We start from the raw sequence: 21,613 nt of genomic DNA on the forward strand, positions 1-21,613 counted from the left end.
GCCGCGAGAGTTGAGGCTCAGGTGTGAAATGTATGGTTTTCAGGGTGTTTATCGGTTTTCAGCGTTATTTTGTTATCGTTTTTATCTTTAACTCGGTCTTCATGGGTCTTTTCACATGTGTTATGAATAAATCTTTTTTTCGTTACCGGTACTGGTTTTATTTTGTTGTATTTTTCCGCAACGCCTTAAAGGCCGGTCTGTGAAAATATTGTCGGGCATAAACCGGTCCGTGGCGCAAAAAAGGTTGGGGACCGCTGATCTAAAGAACAGTGGAATGGATTTCCATGGCTGAGCAGCTACAGCCAAGCCTTATATCACCAAGCGCCATGCAACATATCAGATGCTGTGGTGTAAAGCATGCTGCCACTGGACTAGGGCGCATTGAGAAGTGTTCTTTGGAGTAACGAGTCACACTTCTGAGTCTGGATTTGGTGGTTGTCAGAGACCAATACTTGTCTAACTGCATTGTGCCAACATGATTGCTCACCATTGCACAAAGCAAGGTCCATAAAGACATAGATGAGCAGGTTTGGTGTTGAAGATCTTGACTGGTCTCCACAGAGTCCTGACCTCAACCTAATAGAACACCTTTGGGATGAATTAGAGCACAGACTGTGAACCAGGCCTCCAACATCAGTGTCTGACCTCCCAAATGCTCTCCTGGAATAATGGTAAGCTCTCAAACCTTGTGGAAAGCCCCCCCAGAAGAGTTGAAGCTGTTATAACTGCAAAGGGTGGGCCGACATCATATTAAACCCTATGGATTAAGATGCGACATCACTCAAATACATATACATATGAAGCCAGATAAGCAAATACGTTTGGGTATAGAGCAGTGGCCCCCAACCCCCGGGCCTCGGACCGGTGCCGGTCCGTGAGTCGTTTGGTACCGGGCTCACAGTTGAGGCTCAGGTGTGAAATGTATAGTTTTCAGGGTTTTTATCGGTTTTCAGCGTTATTTTGTTGCCGTTTTTATTGTTTACTCGGTTTTCCTGGGTCTTTTCACGCATGTTATGAATAAATTTTCTTTTTTTCGGTACCGGTAATAGTTTTTTTTTGTATTAATCCGCGACACCTTAAAGGCTGGTCCATGAAAATATTGTCGGGCATAAACCGGTCCGTGGCGCAAAAAAGGTTGGGGACCGCTGGTATAGCGTGTACGTTTAAACGCATGACCTCTATAGGTCAGGCTCTGGAAGATGACCCTATTTACCCAAAGTAACCCTGCAGTTCTTCCCAATGCCACCTACAGACAAAGACAACATTGTAAAGCAAATGTTTAATCCAACTCCTGAATAACTTTACCTACTGTAAATTTATTCAAGGGCATGTCTTCACCATCACAAGGAAGGTCATATTTTCCCCTCCTTGGAGGACTTCTAAACATTTCTCTCTGTTCAATTATCAGGGCACTTTGATGGAAAGCACATTGCTTTTAAAGAGAAGGGAAATGAGCAGTGAGTCATAATTGATGCCCCAACACACCCACTGATAATGGATGTCTTTTTATCCTATCCTGTTTCCAACTGCACAACAGCAGTTGAATTGTGTCTCTGGCTGTGAAGGCATCCCAAATAGGTGCATTTGTCTTGGTTCACAAAAATAACATCCAGCACAGTTGCCTCATGCTTCTTCCTTTCCTTTCCCTATACTCTGTAAGACGTAAACTCTAAAGCATCACAAAGCCCCCCCCCACACACACACACACACAGTTCTTGTATTAGAAACTTTTTTCACAATTACACTGATTGAAGTTACTTCATCCTCAGCCCGACAATGAATCCAATTCGCTTTCCACTATTCTGTAATTCACGAGAGGCCGCACTAAATTGCTTATTATTCAGGCCACTTTGACATGACCGCAATCACTGCATATGCACACATACATATGTGCCTACAGGCACACACATTTACATATGCAGGCAGCTGCACGCATGCACACACACACACACACACACACACACACACACACACACACACACACACACACACACACACACACACACACACACACCAAAACCCAAGCGCACAGACACACACACACACACACACTGAAACAAACACAAGAGTACACACTCTATCTACACTTCTAATCTGCTCGTAATGAGGTCAGTGCTCTCATTAGAGCTCAGAGAAAAGAGGGAGGGTATGGAAGAGAGAAGAAAGAGGGATGAGAGTAGGGGAGGGCAACAAAGAAAATCCCATGTCATGTTTTCCCAGTGGAGGTCACGCTGTGTGCGTGTGTGTGACTGTGTGAGTGAGTAGCTGTTCAGCTGCAAGACATGTTTCTCCATTTTCTATGTACATTTCTTTAAGTAATGTGTATGATGTCATTTTGACCAAAGTATCTTCATATGTATATGTATTCTGTTTCTGATATGTCTCTCTCTCTGTGTTTTAACTTACTGGATCCAAGACAGGTGTGATGAGCAGGTATTTTCCCCAGAGGAACTGGCGATCTACTGTCCAGGTTGCGCTGTCAGAATAGAACCTTGGGCAAGGAAGAATATATATTAAATTAGGCATCTTTGTCATTATGTTGTGTCCAGCCAAAATGTAATTAAACTACAGACCGTACATTTTATTTTCCAGTTTATGGTTTAGAAAAGCTTTAGGATGTCTATGCTTTGTTACAATTCTAAACTTTATCTTAACATTAAATTAATGTTCACCCTTTGATTTTTCCAATTTATTAGTTCATGTCTTACTAGATCACATTTTCCATGTTTTACCCTGGCTGGCTCATTTAAGCTGTGTGGCTACTAATCTCCAATCCGTTTCTTTCTTTCGTAGAGTCATGCATATACTTTACAACTTGTCACTTGGATGCCATTATGTTTTGTTAATGCCCTTGGTGTCTTTTTGAATGGTGAAAGGGATGAACAGTTGTACTGCAACACGGTCCTTGTGCTTCTCGCTATCTGTTTATCATGTGGTTTGCTAGTTGTCTGATTGCCAAAACATTTAATTTTTCTTGTGCTTTTTAAAAATAAAACCACTCAAACAGGAGTGTATTCACTCGATTTGGAATTGCTGTCTTGCCAAGGTCTTAGTTTCTGTTGGCATGTTGTCCTTTCATTCATTGCCAGTGACATCACTTTTTAGTTTATAGGCCAGGGTTGCCAGGTTTCAGCTACTAGCTTTCAGGCACTTGGAACAGAGCTTTTCACTATGTAAAATTGCTCATTTTCTTTCTTTAGGAAAAAAAGGAAATCAAGGAATTTTTGTTTTTGCCTGCCTTGACAGTTGTTTATACTGTCTATTTCCGTCTTGGTGGGAGTATTTGTGGACAGAGTTATGGTATAGTATAGCATCAGGTTGTTTGGATAACCAGGGAGTTATCCAAACAACATGATGCTAGTCTTCTCTTTGCTCCTAGATACACCTTCAGAGGTACTGTGACATCACCTATGACCTTGCAGATGATAATGTCACACTCTTCTGTGGCATCAGAATGATGGTAGTGACCAAGACAAATGCCCTATTATTGAATAAATTACTTTGCTTGTATGCAACTAGCACAGTGCCCACTGTCACAGGAATCACAAGGACATCAACAAATATGGATGTCACCATCGTTGGAGGTTGATTTATCAACTATGTTGTGTGATCTGGTCATTAGGAGGTCACAGCAGTGTAATATCATCTGTGATCTGTCAGATGATGCCAAAGTGACCTAGCTGAGATGAAAAGACATCCACTCCTCAGAACGCCCCGGTTTAGTACTGCACTTACTGAGGTCTCCAGCAATACACAGTATGAAGTACATGAGAAATACTTTTGGAAGATTTAAGGTTTTGGTGGTTAGGAATAGGTATTTGTGAGTTATGTCCACAGGTGAATCGAAGCAACTGCAGTTTATTTGTGTCGCTGTTTGAATTGGTAGCATAATGACTTAACTCAATAGTAGATGGGACTTACTCATGCAGAACAGGACGTACAACAGTCTCTCCTGCAGTGTGGGCTTTGTAGAATAGCGTGTAGAGGTAAGGCAGAAGTGTATAACGTATGTTCAGGTAATGTTTGGAACTCCGGACCAGTGCTGAGTCAGCACCATATACAGCTGGATCCTGAGGCTGGAGACAGAAAGATGGAGTAAGGGAATGGTGTTAATGAACAAGAAATAATAGAGAAAATAAAACACATATTTGTCCATTAGTTACTGAAAAACAATGGGAACGAGGGAATATGTTTGAGCAGGAGAAGGAAAGAAAATCGCTGAAATTAAAGGAAGTGAGTGACGATAAAGCAGTAAAGAGGAGGGATGAGAAAGTGGAAAATTACCATGAGCAAATACACATTAACCTTAATCATAATGAATAACCACAAAATTACCTTTACATTGGAGCAATCTAAAAGTACAGTTTATAAAGACAAAGAGCAAAAGAAAAAAATAAATGAAAAAGTGAGAGAAAGAAACAGAGGTATGATGTTAATTTGATGACAGTGGTAAGTGTGGTAAGTGTGAGGGTGATTAGCTGCTTACAGGCCGTGGTCCTCTCATCTGGCTAATCATTTATGCCTCCAGCAACTCTGACAGTCTGATGAAAACTCATTTGTGTCTGTGTGTGTGTTTGGACTATCTGTATGGGATGTGATGAGCGCCATGATTAGGGCAAAGCAAAGGTCACACTTTAGCTGTCTTGTTTAGTGGAAATTGTACATCAGATTCATCATCATCGTGTCCCTGTCTTCAAGCAAGTACTATCACCAACCCCCACCCCAAACGGAAAATGTTGTGGGAGCATCAGTTTTCATGCGATTCAATAGTGTAGAATGATTTTTCGCATAAGCCATTTGTGTTCATCTGTATAAATAGCTCAGTGGCAATATAAGCACTCTTCTAGGCTCAGCAGGCGCCTTCCCTGTGTTTCTCAGTGACATTAAGCCACTGATCTGACCTGTGACATTTAACGTTTTAGCCTGCTTGTTAAATATAAACATAATTTTTACTCTGTTAATATTACCACCTGTTGAAAATCATTGTCACTGAAAATGAATACTGACTCTCTTCTTGAAGAGCGATTGTCCAGTCAGAAAGTTAAGAAAGGCAGTCAGTGCAATACTGCAGCTGATGTGGAGAATCCACCATATTGCAATAACTTTATGTATATCAATATCAATTCCTTTAAATTTCATTGCACCATTGAGATTGTGAGTAATATTTTATTTCAGACTCAAATGTTGTGTTTTTCAGCAGCTTGCATCCTCAGTGTTAAACACAGATTCAGCTGTACTTGCACCAGTGAGGTGATAATCTCCACGGCTACAAAAAGTTTTTAACTGCTCGGATTTCATAGCACCTATACAATGTTATAGAATAATGTGTATACCCTGCAGTACTTTGCACCAAACAGCAAAGTTGTAATATATAGATTGACAATCTAATATAATAAATCTGGGAGTACCTTGTACCCCTCAGCGTTGTGGTTCCGACTGAAGGGGTAGAAAGCCCCGACCTGCATCCAGCGACGACACAACTCCTCAGTGGAGTCATCAAAGAAACCGCAGATGTCAGCTCCAATCTGAAAAACATTTACAATGACATTTAGCCAAAACCTACAGGTTCAATTCTAACAACATCCTAATATTGTTATATCGGAAAAATCAAACTGGAATAACATTTGACAAACTCTGAGAAAACTTGAACTTGAAAACAAAAGATCTCTAGATTACTAATGTTTCATTATGGCCTGGTTAAAAAATGGTCCAACTGTAAGGTTAACAAATCTCTTGTAGCACCAGTGTGATAACTGCCTTTATATTTATCTTCTAAAATGCCTCTCTTCATGCTGGCTCCATTTAGTGAGGATTTACTGGCAAACAGTAGATGTGGGTTGTAATCTTTATTTACATTAATTGCTTTCATGGAGTCCAAGAAAGAGACTTCAGTCAAAGGCCAGTCTGCAGAGACTGTTTGCTTTCTATTGTTTACTACCGGCCACATTTTACAACAGCCTCAATGGGAGGGAATCGATCCAAATCCTATTTCTCCTGCTTTCTTTCCGTCTTTCTCTCTGCGTTCGTGTGAGCGTGTGTCTACTGAGGAACCCAAAATCTGCTTGACACAGTCCCAGCAGGAGAAGTTGGCATGTATATATGACTACCTGCTGTGCACAGCTGGAGGAGTGTGCATGTGTGTGTTTGCATGTGCACTGGACTCCCTGTCGTTTTCTTACTGCTGTTTGAAATCTGCAAACTAGCGATACACACAAGCAAGTACAAGGTCCACTCGGTTACTGGCTAGGAGTGTGTTTTCTGAACGTGGTGTTGTTCCAGGAAAGAAAACTGCTGTTGGTGCAGACATTTTAATGGATCTTATTCAAGACACACTTCTTCTTGTCTGCTGTTTGAAATTATGACGGAGCATACATCCCAATGACAACTAAATCTTCTTTAAAAAAAGCAAAAGAGAGAACCATCCAAGTGCCAGAAACACACGCTAACAAACAGATTAAGTTCTATGCCTGGTTCTGGAGCTTTCTGTAGAGTACAAATTATATATATATATATATATATATATATATATATATAGATATATATAGATATAGATATAGATATATATGTTTTCATTCTTCAATGCTTTGCTAAAGTGAAAATAAAAACTTGAATGGTCATATTTATTTGTCTTATCAAATGATTTTAGCTATTTTAAAAATTATTAGAGATGGACCGATCCGATATTACGTATCGGTATCGGTCCGATACTGACCTAAATTACTGGATCGGATATCGGAGAAAAATAAAAAATGTAATCCGATCCATTAAATATCACGAAAGCACCTCACAAAACTTGCAACACACCGTAACTCACCTCAGAACGTTAGCACGTCGGAGCAGTATGCATCACGTGATAGAGCGGCTGTGGCATGCAGGACCTGTCGGTGGTCTGGATAGCATTTGGAGCTTCGCTAGCAACCCCGCATTTCATCTCCGACAAAGTTATCCCCGAGAGAAGTAAAGCAAGTGTGTAAGTCCATCTCTGAATGTTTGTAAAGCATTCCTGCGTTAAGCTTAACAAGCGATATATGGAGCGACTTCCTCCTCTTGCTGCTACTTCAATCATGAAACTGCTTAATGATCAGCTGATCGGCTTTTCTGTCGCGAGTCTGTGTCTCTTGTTTGTTTTTGGCCCACTTTGCACCAGAAAGAGCAAACCAGCGGTTGAACAACAGCAGCACGTTTAAGCTTGATCAGCTGCTGTTAGAATTTATTTAATATTACTTTCTACTCGAGGATCTTTTTCTATGTAGCTGACGCTGGTAACTGTGCAGGGGCGGATCTAGCAAAGTTTAGCCAGGGGGGCCGATAGGGCATGAACAGGGAAAAGGGGCACAAAGACATACTTTTCTTTCTTATTCTCATTTAAAATGTCGAGCTTTTAATAAATAATTATCTGACACCCAAAGTTTTAATTTGATGTAAAATGAATAGAAGTCAATTACTGTATATAGTGACTATTAAGTCTAATATACCCTAGTAAGCTATAGTACTTTTTCCTTTGGGAAGGTACCATCTGTGCAGTCTGCAATTTTGTTGAAGAAAGATGTTGAATCTATTTAATATTTTAATATATTGAAAAAAATAATTGATTTCTGTGCATTTTTTTTCACACTGCATCAAATTAAGGTTGATTACGTCGATTAAGCATCATGAGGTGGAGCGTGAGGGGTGGTTCCCTATTTTTTATTTATTTATTTTTGTTGTTGCTGGGAGTTGGAACCCTATTAGTTAGGTTGCTTAATATTTATGCTAAGTACTCTTTAAAATACCAGAATAGGGAGGATGGTGTAGGTTTAAGTTTATTAGATTGATCAGTATTGCTGAACTATGAAATATTTTTTTTTGCATACAGGTATAACAGAATAGCTTTAGTGTAGTTGTTGTTTTAAACTTGAGTATGAACTTATACAAAATGCAGCAAGATATTTAAAAAAACAGTTTTGTTGATTAAAAAACACTATATCGGATTCATATCGGTATCGGCAGATATCCAAATTTATGATATCGGTATCGGTATCGGACATAAAAAAGTGGTATCGTGCCATCTCTAAAAATTATATGACCATTACATGACCTTCTCTGAATGTTTGCTACTCACATAGGGTATTCCAAAGAGGCCAAACTCTAGCATGCCAGGGATAGCCCATTTTATGTCATTCCAGTTGGCACCATTGTCCCCCAGCCAGTGACCTGAATATTTTCCCACACCTGGAAAGGAGGAGCGGGTCAGCAACAGGGTACGGTTTGCTCCAAAAACACGCTGCAGAGCTCTGTGGCAGAGAATTCAACAAGAAGACAAGCAGATGATACAGGGTCATTAAGATAAAAGGACAATGGGACAAAAAAGAGAGCCAGAGAGAGCACAAGGGAGAAACAGATATCGCATGCATATGCACAAACACAAATGATCAGAGAGAAAGATTGAATTGATTTACCACTACACATTAATATTTTATTCAAACAAAATCGAAGCATTATCAATCTCCACGACAATATAAAGCCCTGATGATGTTTACAAAATGTGTCTCCTGCCAGTAATACATTTTAATTAGTAGACTAAGAAAGAAGAAAAGAAATGAGTAGGAAAGCTGACAAAAGAATGATGAGCTAGCTTTAATACCAAAACAGTGCGTCAGCAAGCTCACTTCAGGGAGCTTGTATTTCATGGTCTTGAGTGGGCTGTGTCTGTGTATGTGTGTGTTACCATATATAGGCAGATTGTTTCTTTCGAGTGTAAATGTGGTTACGAGGGTAGTGATGTAACTTCGGAGAATTGACATGAGCAGAGTTTAAACATTAACCCTTTAAGACCTACCATAGAACCAAGTTCGCCAGAGCTTATATTATATTTTTACATGCTGTGGAGCCATTTTTGGGAGCATTTCAAGTTGCTATACATCAATACAACCATTATAGCCCAAACTTTAATAATATGTCTGCATTAGGTGCATAGTAATTACATAAATTGCAAAAAAGTGCAATAAACTACAAAAAAATTGAAAATCGTTTTTGTTTTTTTAACATATATTTCTAATTAGAGAAATTTAAGAGGCTTATCCCTCAAAACTGTAAATACAAAAAAGTTACACAAACTAGTTTCCCACCACAGGAAATTTATTTTGAGTGTCTTCATAGTTTTATTTTTGAAATACACCAATTTTTATATACTGCAGGAAAAACGAAAATAAATATTATAGTGCAAATTTGCAAAATAACAGCATATGCATCAAAATAAACTATTTCCAGCAGTGCAATATGAGTCTTAAGCATCCCAGAAACGACACAGAAAGTCATAAAGTCAAACATAACTTTTTAAAACACATAACAAGTAAAACACAAGCTCATAAGGCCCCGATCGTAAAAAACTACATTTCCGCAAAATGACGTCACTTCCGGTTTCGGGCAGGTCATGCGGTCATGTGATAGTTCGCGCTGATGGACGTAGGAAGTGTTACAAACAGCTGATGGATCGGCGAAGCGTGTTTCTGGAATATCATGTTTTTGTTGCTGCAAGTGATTTTTATGCAGTTTTTGCAAAGCTATATGTGGAAGGAAACTGTGACCTAGGACAAGCTGATGGCATAAGATGTAAGTACAACTCCTCCAGTTTCATATGCAAAAAAAATTATTGCGCTAGCTTACTTGGTTGCAGAGCTACCGGGATTTAAAAATAGTTACGCAAAACAGAGCGTGCCCGCTCCGATCGGCTGTAAAGGGTTAAATAAAAGTTATAAAACATTTGCCACACTGAGGAAAATGCAAGGCTGCGAAATGGTTTTATGAGATTTTTTTGTTAATGATTTTTATTGGCATTCAAGTTAGCTCTTAAAGCTTATGCACTGATGAGTCAGGATACACTAGCAGAAGAATATTACAGTTTTATATTACTTTATATTACTGGCTGCATTGTTAGGAAAATTTGACATCTAGGTTTCTGATACAGATCAGCAGCAACAGTTTTCTTCACCATTATTCTGGATCCACAGTGCTGTCTTAGGTCTACAAATTGTATTAAACCAACCTGTCAAACTGTAACTTTGAATCATGTCTCTTGTAGGGATGGGTATCGTTTAGGTTTTATCCGATACCGGTACCAAACCGGTACTTTTGAAACGGTGCCGGTGCTTAAACTGTGCTCGAACCGGTGATTAAAGAATGAAGAACACAAACTTTGTCCAAAAACCTCTCATGTTCAGCTGTTTTTTTGTAAAAAGATAACAATGTTAGCCTTTTCTGCAGATATAGGGGATTTATGTTATCACTCTTGGCTGGAAAAAGTGCTTAATCAATAGGGGGGGGGGGGGAGACACCAACTTTGTCCAAAAACCTCTCATGTTTAACTGTTTCCCACTTTTTCTTTGGTCATTTTAGCCTTTTTGGCCAGGGTGAAGGGAGTATCTGCCATCAAACAAGAAGACAGCCGCATGTAACTACGATGGTGTTTGCTAGTTCACCTTACCTGCATTAATGTAATAACATGGTTAGCCTACTCAACGTAAATTACACACGAACAACATTAAGCTAGTGACCCAGAGAAGAACGGCTGCTGCTGCCATCATCATCCGTCATCATTTCTGCTACACTGGCAGGGCTAGGAGCCAGGACTCTCCTCTTCGGGTTTTTGGGGGATGTTGCTAACTCCGGGACCGATAACAGGCACCACACCAGCAGTAGATGTGCTCGATGTGAGGTCTCGCAGCAAGCTATCAAATACGGTGCAGTTCTCGGCTTTTAAAAAGTTCATCTTAAAGCACTTGTTGCAGGCTGCTGAGTTTGCATCTTTTGCTGTGAAGTACAGCCAGACTTTCGACCTCTTCGCCTTGGGCATTTTTAATCTGTAGCTCTGCTCTAAAAGAACGTACGTACTTGGGCCCGCCTACTACGCTTGCAAAGGTAAAATGATTGGCTGGAATCCAAAGTGTATGACATCTCAGGAAAGTAAGCACCGAAATGTGCGCTGCTTTTCGGTCTGGTTACTACCGTTTATGTCAGAACCGGTACCCATCCCTAGTCTCTTGGTTCTTTAAATGCTGGCTGGCTAGGGAACTTTATTTTATTTTCCCCAGTGTTTTTCTGTCTGCTGAGTATGTTGTCTCTAAGAAGAACTCCCACTGCATTGCGTTGGACTGCAGGTAGTGATGGTAGGCCTTGTTATGCTCTCTGGAGGATCAGCAATGGGCTCAGAGGCCACTGTAATAAGAAATTGCAGTAGGCCAAAAAATGGCTCATACACATCTATGCCAAATTCAGCAAGGTTGCTGAGAACAAGGACTACTGTAGTTCAAGACAATGGAATTGGAGCCCTTCAACAGCATTCAGATAAGGAAATAAGATGAACCAATGCTAACTGGTTAGCAAGTATAAAACATTAATAATAATAAACCTGAGTATGGTGAAGCACTTTTTTATCCCTCCTCAACAGATTGCTGGCACCGACAATATATTTAATACTCCTTTCTAAGTTTGTGCACATAATGGGTCACTAAACTGTTTCAGCGCCAGACTCCAATGAGAAATTCATTCAAACACACTGGAAGCTAGACTCATTAAAACAAGTTTTCGGATTTAACACATTGAAGTCAAGTCAACTGCTCTGGACTTTAGCACAATGGGTCAGTAACATCTGATTCTACAACTATTCATTTAGAAAATTATGTAAATGGTAATGGTAAATGGCCTGCATTTGTATAGCGCTTTTCTAGTCCTTAAGGACCCCAAAGCGCTTTACACTACATTCAGTCATTCACCCATTCACACACACATTCACACACTGGCGATAGCAAGCTACATTGTAGCCACAGCTGCCCTGGGGCGCACTGACAGAGGCGAGGCTGCCGGACACAGGTGCCACCGGGCCCTCTGACCACCACCAGTATGTATATTACATTGTGTATTTTGAGTTTCCCAGAGTCTCAATATACTGAATGGGTGGCAGAAAGTTGGCCTTCGTAGCACAACCTGAACTCTTCCTGTCATTGATTATTGATGTACTCACTTTTCACTAGCCAGCACCATAGAGTACCCGTACAGACTGTGGACATCATAATGGTTTCCCCAAGACTGCTTGGCATCCATACACAGAGTCTTACTGTACATCAAGTTGTCGAGAATGTCTGAGGGAGAGAAAAGATAAAGGAGTGAAGAGCTGGAACAAGGGGTGAGGAGGCATGAAGAGAATACGAAAAAACAGTGATGGTGTTGCGATGAAGTAAAAGGACAGAAAGAATGAGATAGACATTGATGTATACTCCTATAGGATGTCAGAGCAATGAGGAAATGACAGAAAAGAGAGCAATGCAGGAAGATGACTAAGGAGGAGGGCAATAACAAGGATGGCATCAGGGGAGCGTGCCTTTTCCAGTTATGATCATCCTATCTGGGACACAGTCAGAATAAAAGACATGGCAGAAGAGTCATTTTCAAAATTCTTCTTAAGGGATCTATGATTCTAGATGAGTTTTCTAGAAAACCATCTAGGATACACTGTGCATGTACGATGACAATAAAGGGCTTTTCTATTATTATGTGTGCTAGTGTAGCTAATTTATCAAGTTGTGTACAATATTTGGGCGATGACCTGCATTTCTATGGTATCCTTTGTTTCTTTGTATTAAATGCATACCAGTATGACTAGTTTTCACAGAAAAGGCAGAAAATGGGGAAAAAATGAAAATCATTAAAACTTCCATCTTTTACTGACAGGTGCCCATTTTGAATTAGGTAGCCACAAAATAAATAAATAATTAACTTAATTAATAATAATACTAATATTTAATAGATTACTAATTAAAAATTATTATAATTAATTATAACTGCAGAGTTTATAGGGAGTGCAGAATTATTAGACAAATGAGTATTTTGTCCACATCATCCTCTTCATGCATGTTGTCTTACTCCAAGCTGTATAGGCTCGAAAGCCTTGGTAGTAAGCATATTAGGTGATGTGCATCTCTGTAATGAGAAGGGGTGTGGTCTAATGACATCAACACCCTATATCAGGTGTGCATAATTAGTAGGCAACTTCCTTTCCTTTGGCAAAATGGGTCAAAAGAAGGACTTGACAGGCTCAGAAAAGTCAAAAATAGTGAGATATCTTGCAGAGGGATGCAGCAGTCTCAAAATTGCAAAGCTTCTGAAGCGTGATCATCGAACAATCAAGCGTTTCATTCAAAATAGTCAACAGGGTCGCAAGAAGCGTGTGGAAAAACCAAGGCGCAAAATAACTGCCCATGAACTGAGAAAAGTCAAGCGTGCAGCTGCCAAGATGCCACTTGCCACCAGTTTGGCCATATTTCAGAGCTGCAACATCACTGGAGTGCCCAAAAGCACAAGGTGTGCAATACTCAGAGACATGGCCAAGGTAAGAAAGGCTGAAAGACGACCACCACTGAACAAGACACACAAGCTGAAACGTCAAGACTGGGCCAAGAAATATCTCAAGACTGGTTTTTCTAAGGTTTTATGGACTGATGAAATGAGAGTGAGTCTTGATGGGCCAGATGGATGGGCCCGTGGCTGGATTGGTAAAGGGCAGAGAGCTCCAGTCCGACTCAGACACCAGCAAGGTGGAGGTGGAGTACTGGTTTGGGCTGGTATCATCAAAGATGAGCTTGTGGGGCCTTTTCGGGTTGAGGATGGAGTCAAGCTCAACTCCCAGTCCTACTGCCAGTTTCTGGAAGACACCTTCTTCAAGCAGTGGTACAGGAAAAAGTCTGCATCCTTCAAGAAAAACATGATTTTCATGCAGGACAATGCTCCATGACACGCGTCCAAGTACTCCACAGCGTGGCTGGCAAGAAAGGGTATAAAAGAAGAAAAACTAATGACATGGCCACCTTGTTCACCTGATCTGAACCCCATTGAGAACCTGTGGTCCATCATCAAATGTGAGATTTACAAGGAGGGAAAACAGTACACCTCTCTGAACAGTGTCTGGGAGGCTGTGGTTGCTGCTGCACGCAATGTTGATGGTGAACAGATCAAAACACTGACAGAATCCATGGATGGCAGGCTTTTGAGTGTCCTTGCAAAGAAAGGTGGCTATATTGGTCGCTGATTTGTTTTTGTTTTGTTTTTGAATGTCAGAAATGTATATTTGTGAATGTGGAGATGTTATATTGGTTTCACTGGTAAAAATAAATAATTGAAATGGGTATATATTTGTTTTTTGTTAAGTTGCCTAATAATTATGCACAGTAATAGTCACCTGCACACACAGATATCCCCCTAAAATGGCTAAAACTAAAAACAAACTAAAAACTACTTCCAGAAACATTCAGCTTTGATATTAATGAGTTTTTTGGGTTCATTGAGAACATGGTTGTTGTTCAATAATAAAATTATTCCTCAAAAATACAACTTGCCTAATAATTCTGTTCTCCCTGTAGTTGCCATAGTAAATCATTTTCTACTCTTTATTGAAATATAATTTCTATAGTTCAGGGCCTCTTCTTTGGTATTTTAGTAGCATAATATTCAGTTTGCATTTTAAATGACTGCCCAGCTTTTTCTGGATTTCTTTTTTTCTTTTTTTTCTTCTAAAAGCCACAATTTACAGCTATAAGAACAGCCATGTACGTCAAATGATTAGCATGATCATGGCTCAGAAGATAAAAAACAACATCTCTTACTTGGAATGAATGGAGGGTAGTTGAGGTTGTTTGAAGCACAGCCCTTTGCTGATCCTTGCTTGAAATTAGAGACCTCATTCATGTCCTGCAAGGACATACAGTAGATTTCAGTGAGAGGACTCTTGTTTTGTTTAAAGACGGTTATGAAGTAAATTTTTTTCCATGTTTGTTAAGTTAACACAATTCTTATTATTAATGCTCTTTCTTGGCCCTTGGCCATTTTGACAATTTTCGGTCAGGCCACAACTATTCATACCTCCGTTTTCTGTATTCAAAACTGACTTACAATCCACAGTGCATCATGTTTGACCTCCCTGTAGAATCGCTCATACTCATCCACCCACCAATCTATGCAGGCTTGGCTGGTGTAATCTGGAAATACAGCCTCTCCTGGCCACACCTTTGAGGGAGAGAATGTGAGAAAAAAAACCTTGACTAGTCTACATTAGTTATCATCACTCACAGTTTACAATTCTGGTTCTGTGTAGGTGTAAGTACAAATTTTTTTATTTATGTGCTCATTTTTTATGCACTTAACATATATGGATGTTAAACATGTCTGAAACAAAGCAGCAATTTAGTCTGCAAAATAATCTATATCAACATAACACAACATCACCAATCAACATAACAGGGCACGATCAGTCAAAATTATGAGCTCTGCAGGAAAAATATAAATGTTCCTATGTAGATGTTGCAGGACCAGTTTAGGGAAGTGGCAATGACAGAAAATAGAGGACAGATGAAATACAGGAGAAGAGGGATTGATGAGAGAGAGATGGCTAAGGAGAAAAGGGATAAAGAGACAAATGAGTTGAGGAAGAGTAGAAAGGAGAGGAGAAATCGATAATGCAATAGAAATCTCCAGACGTGACTGTGTGTTAGAAGTCATCCTTAATGACATGTATTGAGAAAAATGATTAATCCACTGAGAAAGACAGAGTTTTTGTGCGTTTGTGTGTGTATGTTTGTGTGTGTGTATGTGGCTGTATTTCTGTATGTGAACACTCTTGAAGAGCACACTAGATATTAAATCTCAAGGTTGCTCCACTCTAGCTATCTTTTACCTTCCATGGGCAATAACATTACAACCTCGTTTTCAGCAAAGACATGAATCATACTTATGTACGCTCATGTGCTTGCAGACACGCACACAGACACCCCCCCCCCCCCCCCCCCCCCCCACACACACACACACACACACACACACAAACACAAAGATTTATAGGCAGATGTTTTTGGCAGATGGTCAGAAATCCAAGGTCAAAGCTCATTGATAGTCCCTTGCAGATGCTTTCCCTTGCATCTTTTTTTGAGCCCTTCCTTCCTTCAAGGCCAGATTTTGTCATCTCCAGCTGCGTAGTAATTCTGACAACAGGATATGGAATGTGCTGTCATTTGTAGCTGCATATCTCACTGTTTCTTTTACTGTTTTTATGGTCTTTTGTCTGCCAGTCTGTCTCTCGAAGTTGTTATCCACCTGTCTCTCTTCTCTTCTACCGGTATTAGTCCCTCTGCCTACCTTCTTTCCAAAGTCTCTTTCTACCTCGCATATCGTCTACCCCCTCCTTTTTTGTCTGTATCTGATAACCTATCTATTTTGTCTCTTCTGTCTCTTTGCTTCTTGTGCATGTCTCTGTCACCATGCCACAGTAAGACAGCCAGTCTGTTTCCCTTTACATTTTCATCTAATCCATTATTTGTGTTTCTCTGACTGTCTGCACATACCCCTTTCTCTGTGCATGTTTCTGTCAACAGTTAAACCTTCCTTTAAATCCACATAGGTTTCTTTTAGCTCTCCCCACTGCCCTTTATTTTAACTCTCATCTAGCTTTACTTTTGTGGTATGAACAGAAATGTCCACCTGTTTGAATGAGGTCCTGCTATGATTATACTCAGGCACTCCAACATGGGTGCCAGGAAAAGCTTTTATCTACATATTTCTCAGCAATTATTATCTATTTTAAAAGCAGAATATATACCAGGTCTGTTTCAGTGCCTACCTGATTACAGAGGCAGCAACAGCAGAGGTTGTTGGCAGAGACACTTGAATGTTCACAATGAGAATACATAGAACTGCATATGTAAATAAACTGCACACAAGTATGGCCACACTTGTGTGCAGAAACAAACCACAAATTACAAAAAAAGTTTTTTTTAACCCACACAGCTGGATGCATATAAATGAACGCGGGGACTATGGGTCTTTTCTTTCTACCTTTCTCTGTATTTCTCGCCATTACACATTCACACACAGGCCTACACACACACACACACGCACAGACCCATGGCTAATGTGTGATGTGGTGATGCAGAACTTTTTAAGATTAAGCACTAATGCAGAATCAATGCATATGTTTGACCTGTTATAAACAGGATGGAAAAACTATTAACAGTGGGGCAGGGTCTCGCTGTGTGCATAATCAAAAGCAACACTAAAGAAAGTATTGAGCAAGACATTTTACTCTGCACTTCCACTCTCTTTTTTAAAAAATGTTCTCAACGGGGAAAAAGATCTCTCAATGAATATATTTATGTTCTATGATTGTTCTATGGAAAATTATTTTCCATGAGAACAAACCTGTGACCTTGCATCAAATATCAGCTGATTGTGTCAGTAATATAAGCAGTCCTGTAAAGAGCTATGTGTGCTATTATTGCTTCAATAGAAATTAAGAGGATAAGTAGCAGGAAGGAGCTACTAGTCAACAGAGCTACAAACTGTAGATGAAGTAAAGATATTTGTACTGCTTACATTTTCAAAAAAGATTCATTACCTCTAGGGGGGGGGGGGGGGTATCGATTATTTTGCATCATTGCGTGCCTTTCAGGAATTAAACCAGACTGAATCTATATAGTGGGAACCATACCACACACAACCCTACTGGTATATCTACTGATGCTTATATTTAGTTTTTCACATGGCTGCATAAAGTCCTTTATTTTTTACAACTCTTTTAAATTGTTCATAAAAGTTTATATAGTAAAATAAAAGTTTATATAGTTATAGTTCACATAGTTTTGTTAATTTTATTATTAGTTAACCCTTTATGAGTCCCCCAAGGTTAAATAAATAACAGACCATGATGAGTCATTTGGATGCCAGTCAAACTGTTTGACTGTCTGATTTGATCAAAATCTGTTATGCTTTTTTATGTTTTGGGTTAAGCAGCTAAAAGGTTTGAAAGGCTTTATCTTAAAAAGCCAAATTTGATAACTGAAAGAATATGCTAATATATAACCTCTAATTTCATAAGCCTTAAAAGTAGCGGACTCTAAACTGTTTGAAAATAGTTCCCATTCATTCCTGTGTTTAAGTTTGATTGAAAGCACAGCTGAAGTTTCAAAGTTAATTAAGTAATTTTCTTTTTAAGTGAGTTTCCTCTTGTTTGTTGTGTGCATGTAATTATTTAAATTAGGTTTGTGCACAAATGTGGCTCACCTCTCCTATTAGAGGAGTCACTCCATCTGATTCAGTGACCCAAGCATTTTTCGCAGTTCCACGGTCATAGGACTCATACAGAGCATCCCCAACCCTCTTACTGGTGGCTATTGCTGGATCCTGTCATAATAATATAAGTTGAAAACAAATCAGTAAATACATAAAAATTACACAGCACCATTGGCATGAGTTTCAATTGTTATTTGTTGTATCTGATGTTACAAAGATGTTACTGTGTACTGTATTATTGTATCATCACACATTATATACAGAACTCATATCACAAAATTGCTTGTAATACAAGAATAAGTTCATGTAGTAATATTTGTTAACATGTCCATTACACAAATTATTTTGTGAACAGCAAAGTATTTCTTACCAGGATAAGGATATATTTCTGCCCCTTCTCATGGAGGAATTCAGCAAACTGTGGAAGTTCTGCAAACTTCACCTTGTCATAGGTGAAATCCTTTTTATCCTCCATGTAGTCTATGTCAGTATATTGAATGTCCTGCATAGGGTAAAGAAAAATGCTGCATTGGTATGTGATGTGCATGCATTTTTTTACTTCAGAAATTATATAGGCTAGCATAGCCAAAATCTTTGTCTTTCAAAAAAAGCTCTAAATCTAATAGCATATGAAGTTAATTTACCAAGTTTTATATATGCATTGACCCTTGTGAGTTAATTTCAAATGAGTTTTAGAAATGGGCATTAGATATTCAAAGCTTCTTTTGAAATACAAAACTTTTGGCATGGCTTCTATTTATTAAAATTAAATTTGCATCTTGGATTGCAGTGTAATAGATTCCAAATGTCTCATAATGCCTCCTAAATGTACCCACTCGTGTTTTTTTTTTCTTTTTGTGCTTAATTTTGGCACATCTGCTAAAAAGAATCATCATTTTCAGCATTACTTAAATGTGTCTTTCACACTGTATATTTTCATCTTAACATAGCTAGCAAAAGAAATATTGAACATTTGCATAGAGTCTTACTAACAGAAAGACCTCTGATGGACTTTTGGAGACCTAATGTGAGTGCAAACAACTTTGGTAATGTGCTGCTAAACCTTGGGAGGACAATAGCAATGTTAACACAGTCTTCCTTTTTTGCCAGGGTGTGACTTTATGCTTGCTCTCTGTCTGTTGCCTGCCAAAATCTACTTCATATCGATGGAGCAGATGGTTTGGAAGGCTCTGCCAGATCCTTCCTCTAATGGTAATCAGCTCCAGACATATTAGGGAGAATGTGATAATACCCTCTGTGGTCTATCTAATGGTTATCAAACATGTCCCTGAGTACAGCCGGAGAGAAAGCAGCTGCATCCTAATGTCTTTGGATATGAAAAAAGAGATTGGAGATTATAAGAGTGAAATATTGAGATGGGTTGGAAATTTGTTTGCATTTGAGCGTTAGATAAAACAGAGTTCAAATGACATCCTCGACTGTTGCCATCACTGCTGAGTTGTGATAGAGTTAAAATGTTTTATTGGGACACATAAAGAACATGGATAGGAGTCTACCTTAGTAATTAAAGACAAAAATGTACAGCATTGCAAAAGACTCGGTATCGAAAAGACTCTTAGCAGTTACCTCTCATGGCTCGACAAAGATAAGCAGTAGGGCTCATTCCAAAGAAAATGCCAACTAGAATTGATATTTACCAAATGTCTCAGAAAGGAATAGGCACTGGAGTAGTTTTAGCATTCAGTTCAGCGTGAATGAGATAATGAAAGGAAGTCGATTGATTGATCTTTGATCACCACTAACATTCAGTGACGTATGAAAAATAGTGATCCCAGGATTGAACCTATATAGCCCAGCAGACTTGCCATTATTTGACAGAAAGCTGGATTACCCTGTGTAAGTTAAAGGCCATCCCTATCATTGTGTCTGTCTGTCGAATTCCTGTTTCCACCTTCGTATCACGTCTCCACAGATAGTGTAGTGGTTAAGGCTCTTGCCTCCGGAACCACACAGTGGTGCATGAGTGCTTCAAATTTAACAAGGGGTGCACAAGGTGAAGTATTGATTCCCCACATTCCCCGACCTCTGAAAGCTTTACAATTGTGGTAGTAGTCAAAGGATTCCCTCTCTATAAAAACCATGCATTGCCACTACATTTCACACACTCGAGTTTTAAAATGCATGTTTTCTAAGGAAGAAACAAAGAACTAGGAAGAAGTAAAAGGCTAGGTGATGTCAGTGACACCAAGTCACATGTTTTCCATTTCCAGAATGTTCATCATGGCCACATGGTCAGTAACAGTGGTATGTAAATGGAACCTACATTTATTACATACAATGCATGATATTGTGATATAATGGAGGTAAAATATGTAAGCAAAGTTGTTCAACATGTTATCAAAATATCATAAGGACAAAATCACAGATGTTTAAGGGGGCGGCAGTAGCTCTGACAGCAATTTTAGATAGTCTGAAGAAAATGTTTTTCTAAAATATGCATGTTATGAAAGACAAATAAGGAATAAAAACCAAGCAGACAGAATCTTACATATGGAAGATCCACAGCACGGTTCCTCTCCACTGTTTCCTTGACTATACTGAGGTTGCCATAGTTCCACCGAGAAAGCTGGAATCCCAGTGACCAGTAGGCAGGAATGACAGGCTTGCCAATGAGCTGAATAGCATGATTGGAAATACTTTTAATGTAATTACCACGTCAAGGCAACACAAAACCCACTTCACCCAACAGTATTAACCAGAAAACCTGCCAGACATATTTCTGAATTTAGAAAATCACCTCGAGGAATTCATGCACCACTTGTTCTGGTGTGTCACCAAAGAAAATGTAGAAGTCAAGCACCCCTCCAATTGTCCTGTAGGTCACAGCTGGGGCGGGCTGCAGTGTCACATCTGGTGAAAACACAGAGACAAAACGTATAAGTATCAGTATTATGTTTAAAAATAAATTACAACCCCAAATTGATTGTAAACCATTGTGTACCACCGGTCCTCTGTTTTGATAAACCAACTTTCTTGTTGTTTTAATTCTTCAGAGAATTATTACTTTAGACCTAAACACAATTGTATAAGGAGGACGTATCCGTCAATTTCTATGGAAATCAATATATTAAAAAAACTTACATGAAGCAACTGTAAGCATAAGCGACAGAAACATGTCAGTGGGAATCACTAATGCTTTCAGTCATCTCCTTCTCAGAATAAAGCAGTCATGAAATATTCTCTTTGATTTGTCAGCACAATTCTTTGATTGATGCAACAGTAGCTCCTTTTGTGTTGGGGGATGAGGATTAACTGGCGGTTCGTATGCCCTTGAACCATTTAGAGATGATTTTCTTGTCCCGATGTTACATGTATCAGTGTAAACATACGATATGTTTGTACTTTTTTGGCAGTATGTATGAGAGTGCTTGTGCACATACATTCTGTAGTTTTTAAACACAGTGCTGCTCAAATGTTTTTTTATGCGTACGTGTGCATTTGTTTGCGTGCTCGAACCCATGTGTATTTGCTTTTATCCAAGTACCAACAAGTGTTCTTGCATTTGTGT

At 39.2% G+C, this 21,613-nt stretch overlaps 1 protein-coding gene across 1 annotated transcript in view; it reads right to left on the minus strand.

Annotated features, from left to right (window-relative positions):
• The window catches only part of LOC308401670 (sucrase-isomaltase, intestinal-like), a gene marked incomplete at its 5' end in the record, with an annotated part of 61,221 nt that overhangs the window by 31,716 nt on the left and 7,892 nt on the right, over nucleotides 1-21,613 (minus strand). Inside the window, 11 exons of the mRNA XM_080889996.1 lie at nucleotides 2,407-2,491; nucleotides 3,922-4,076; nucleotides 5,409-5,525; nucleotides 8,102-8,273; nucleotides 11,999-12,116; nucleotides 14,634-14,718; nucleotides 14,920-15,033; nucleotides 18,076-18,195; nucleotides 18,455-18,586; nucleotides 20,594-20,719; nucleotides 20,843-20,955. Coding sequence (XP_080746122.1) covers nucleotides 2,407-2,491; nucleotides 3,922-4,076; nucleotides 5,409-5,525; nucleotides 8,102-8,273; nucleotides 11,999-12,116; nucleotides 14,634-14,718; nucleotides 14,920-15,033; nucleotides 18,076-18,195; nucleotides 18,455-18,586; nucleotides 20,594-20,719; nucleotides 20,843-20,955 — 1,337 coding nt within the window. The remainder of the gene's footprint in view (nucleotides 1-2,406; nucleotides 2,492-3,921; nucleotides 4,077-5,408; nucleotides 5,526-8,101; nucleotides 8,274-11,998; nucleotides 12,117-14,633; nucleotides 14,719-14,919; nucleotides 15,034-18,075; nucleotides 18,196-18,454; nucleotides 18,587-20,593; nucleotides 20,720-20,842; nucleotides 20,956-21,613) is intronic.

This window comes from Rhamphochromis sp. 'chilingali', assembly GCF_963969265.1.
Source record: "Rhamphochromis sp. 'chilingali' genome assembly, chromosome: 8".
NCBI classification, from domain to species: domain Eukaryota; kingdom Metazoa; phylum Chordata; class Actinopteri; order Cichliformes; family Cichlidae; genus Rhamphochromis; species Rhamphochromis sp. 'chilingali'.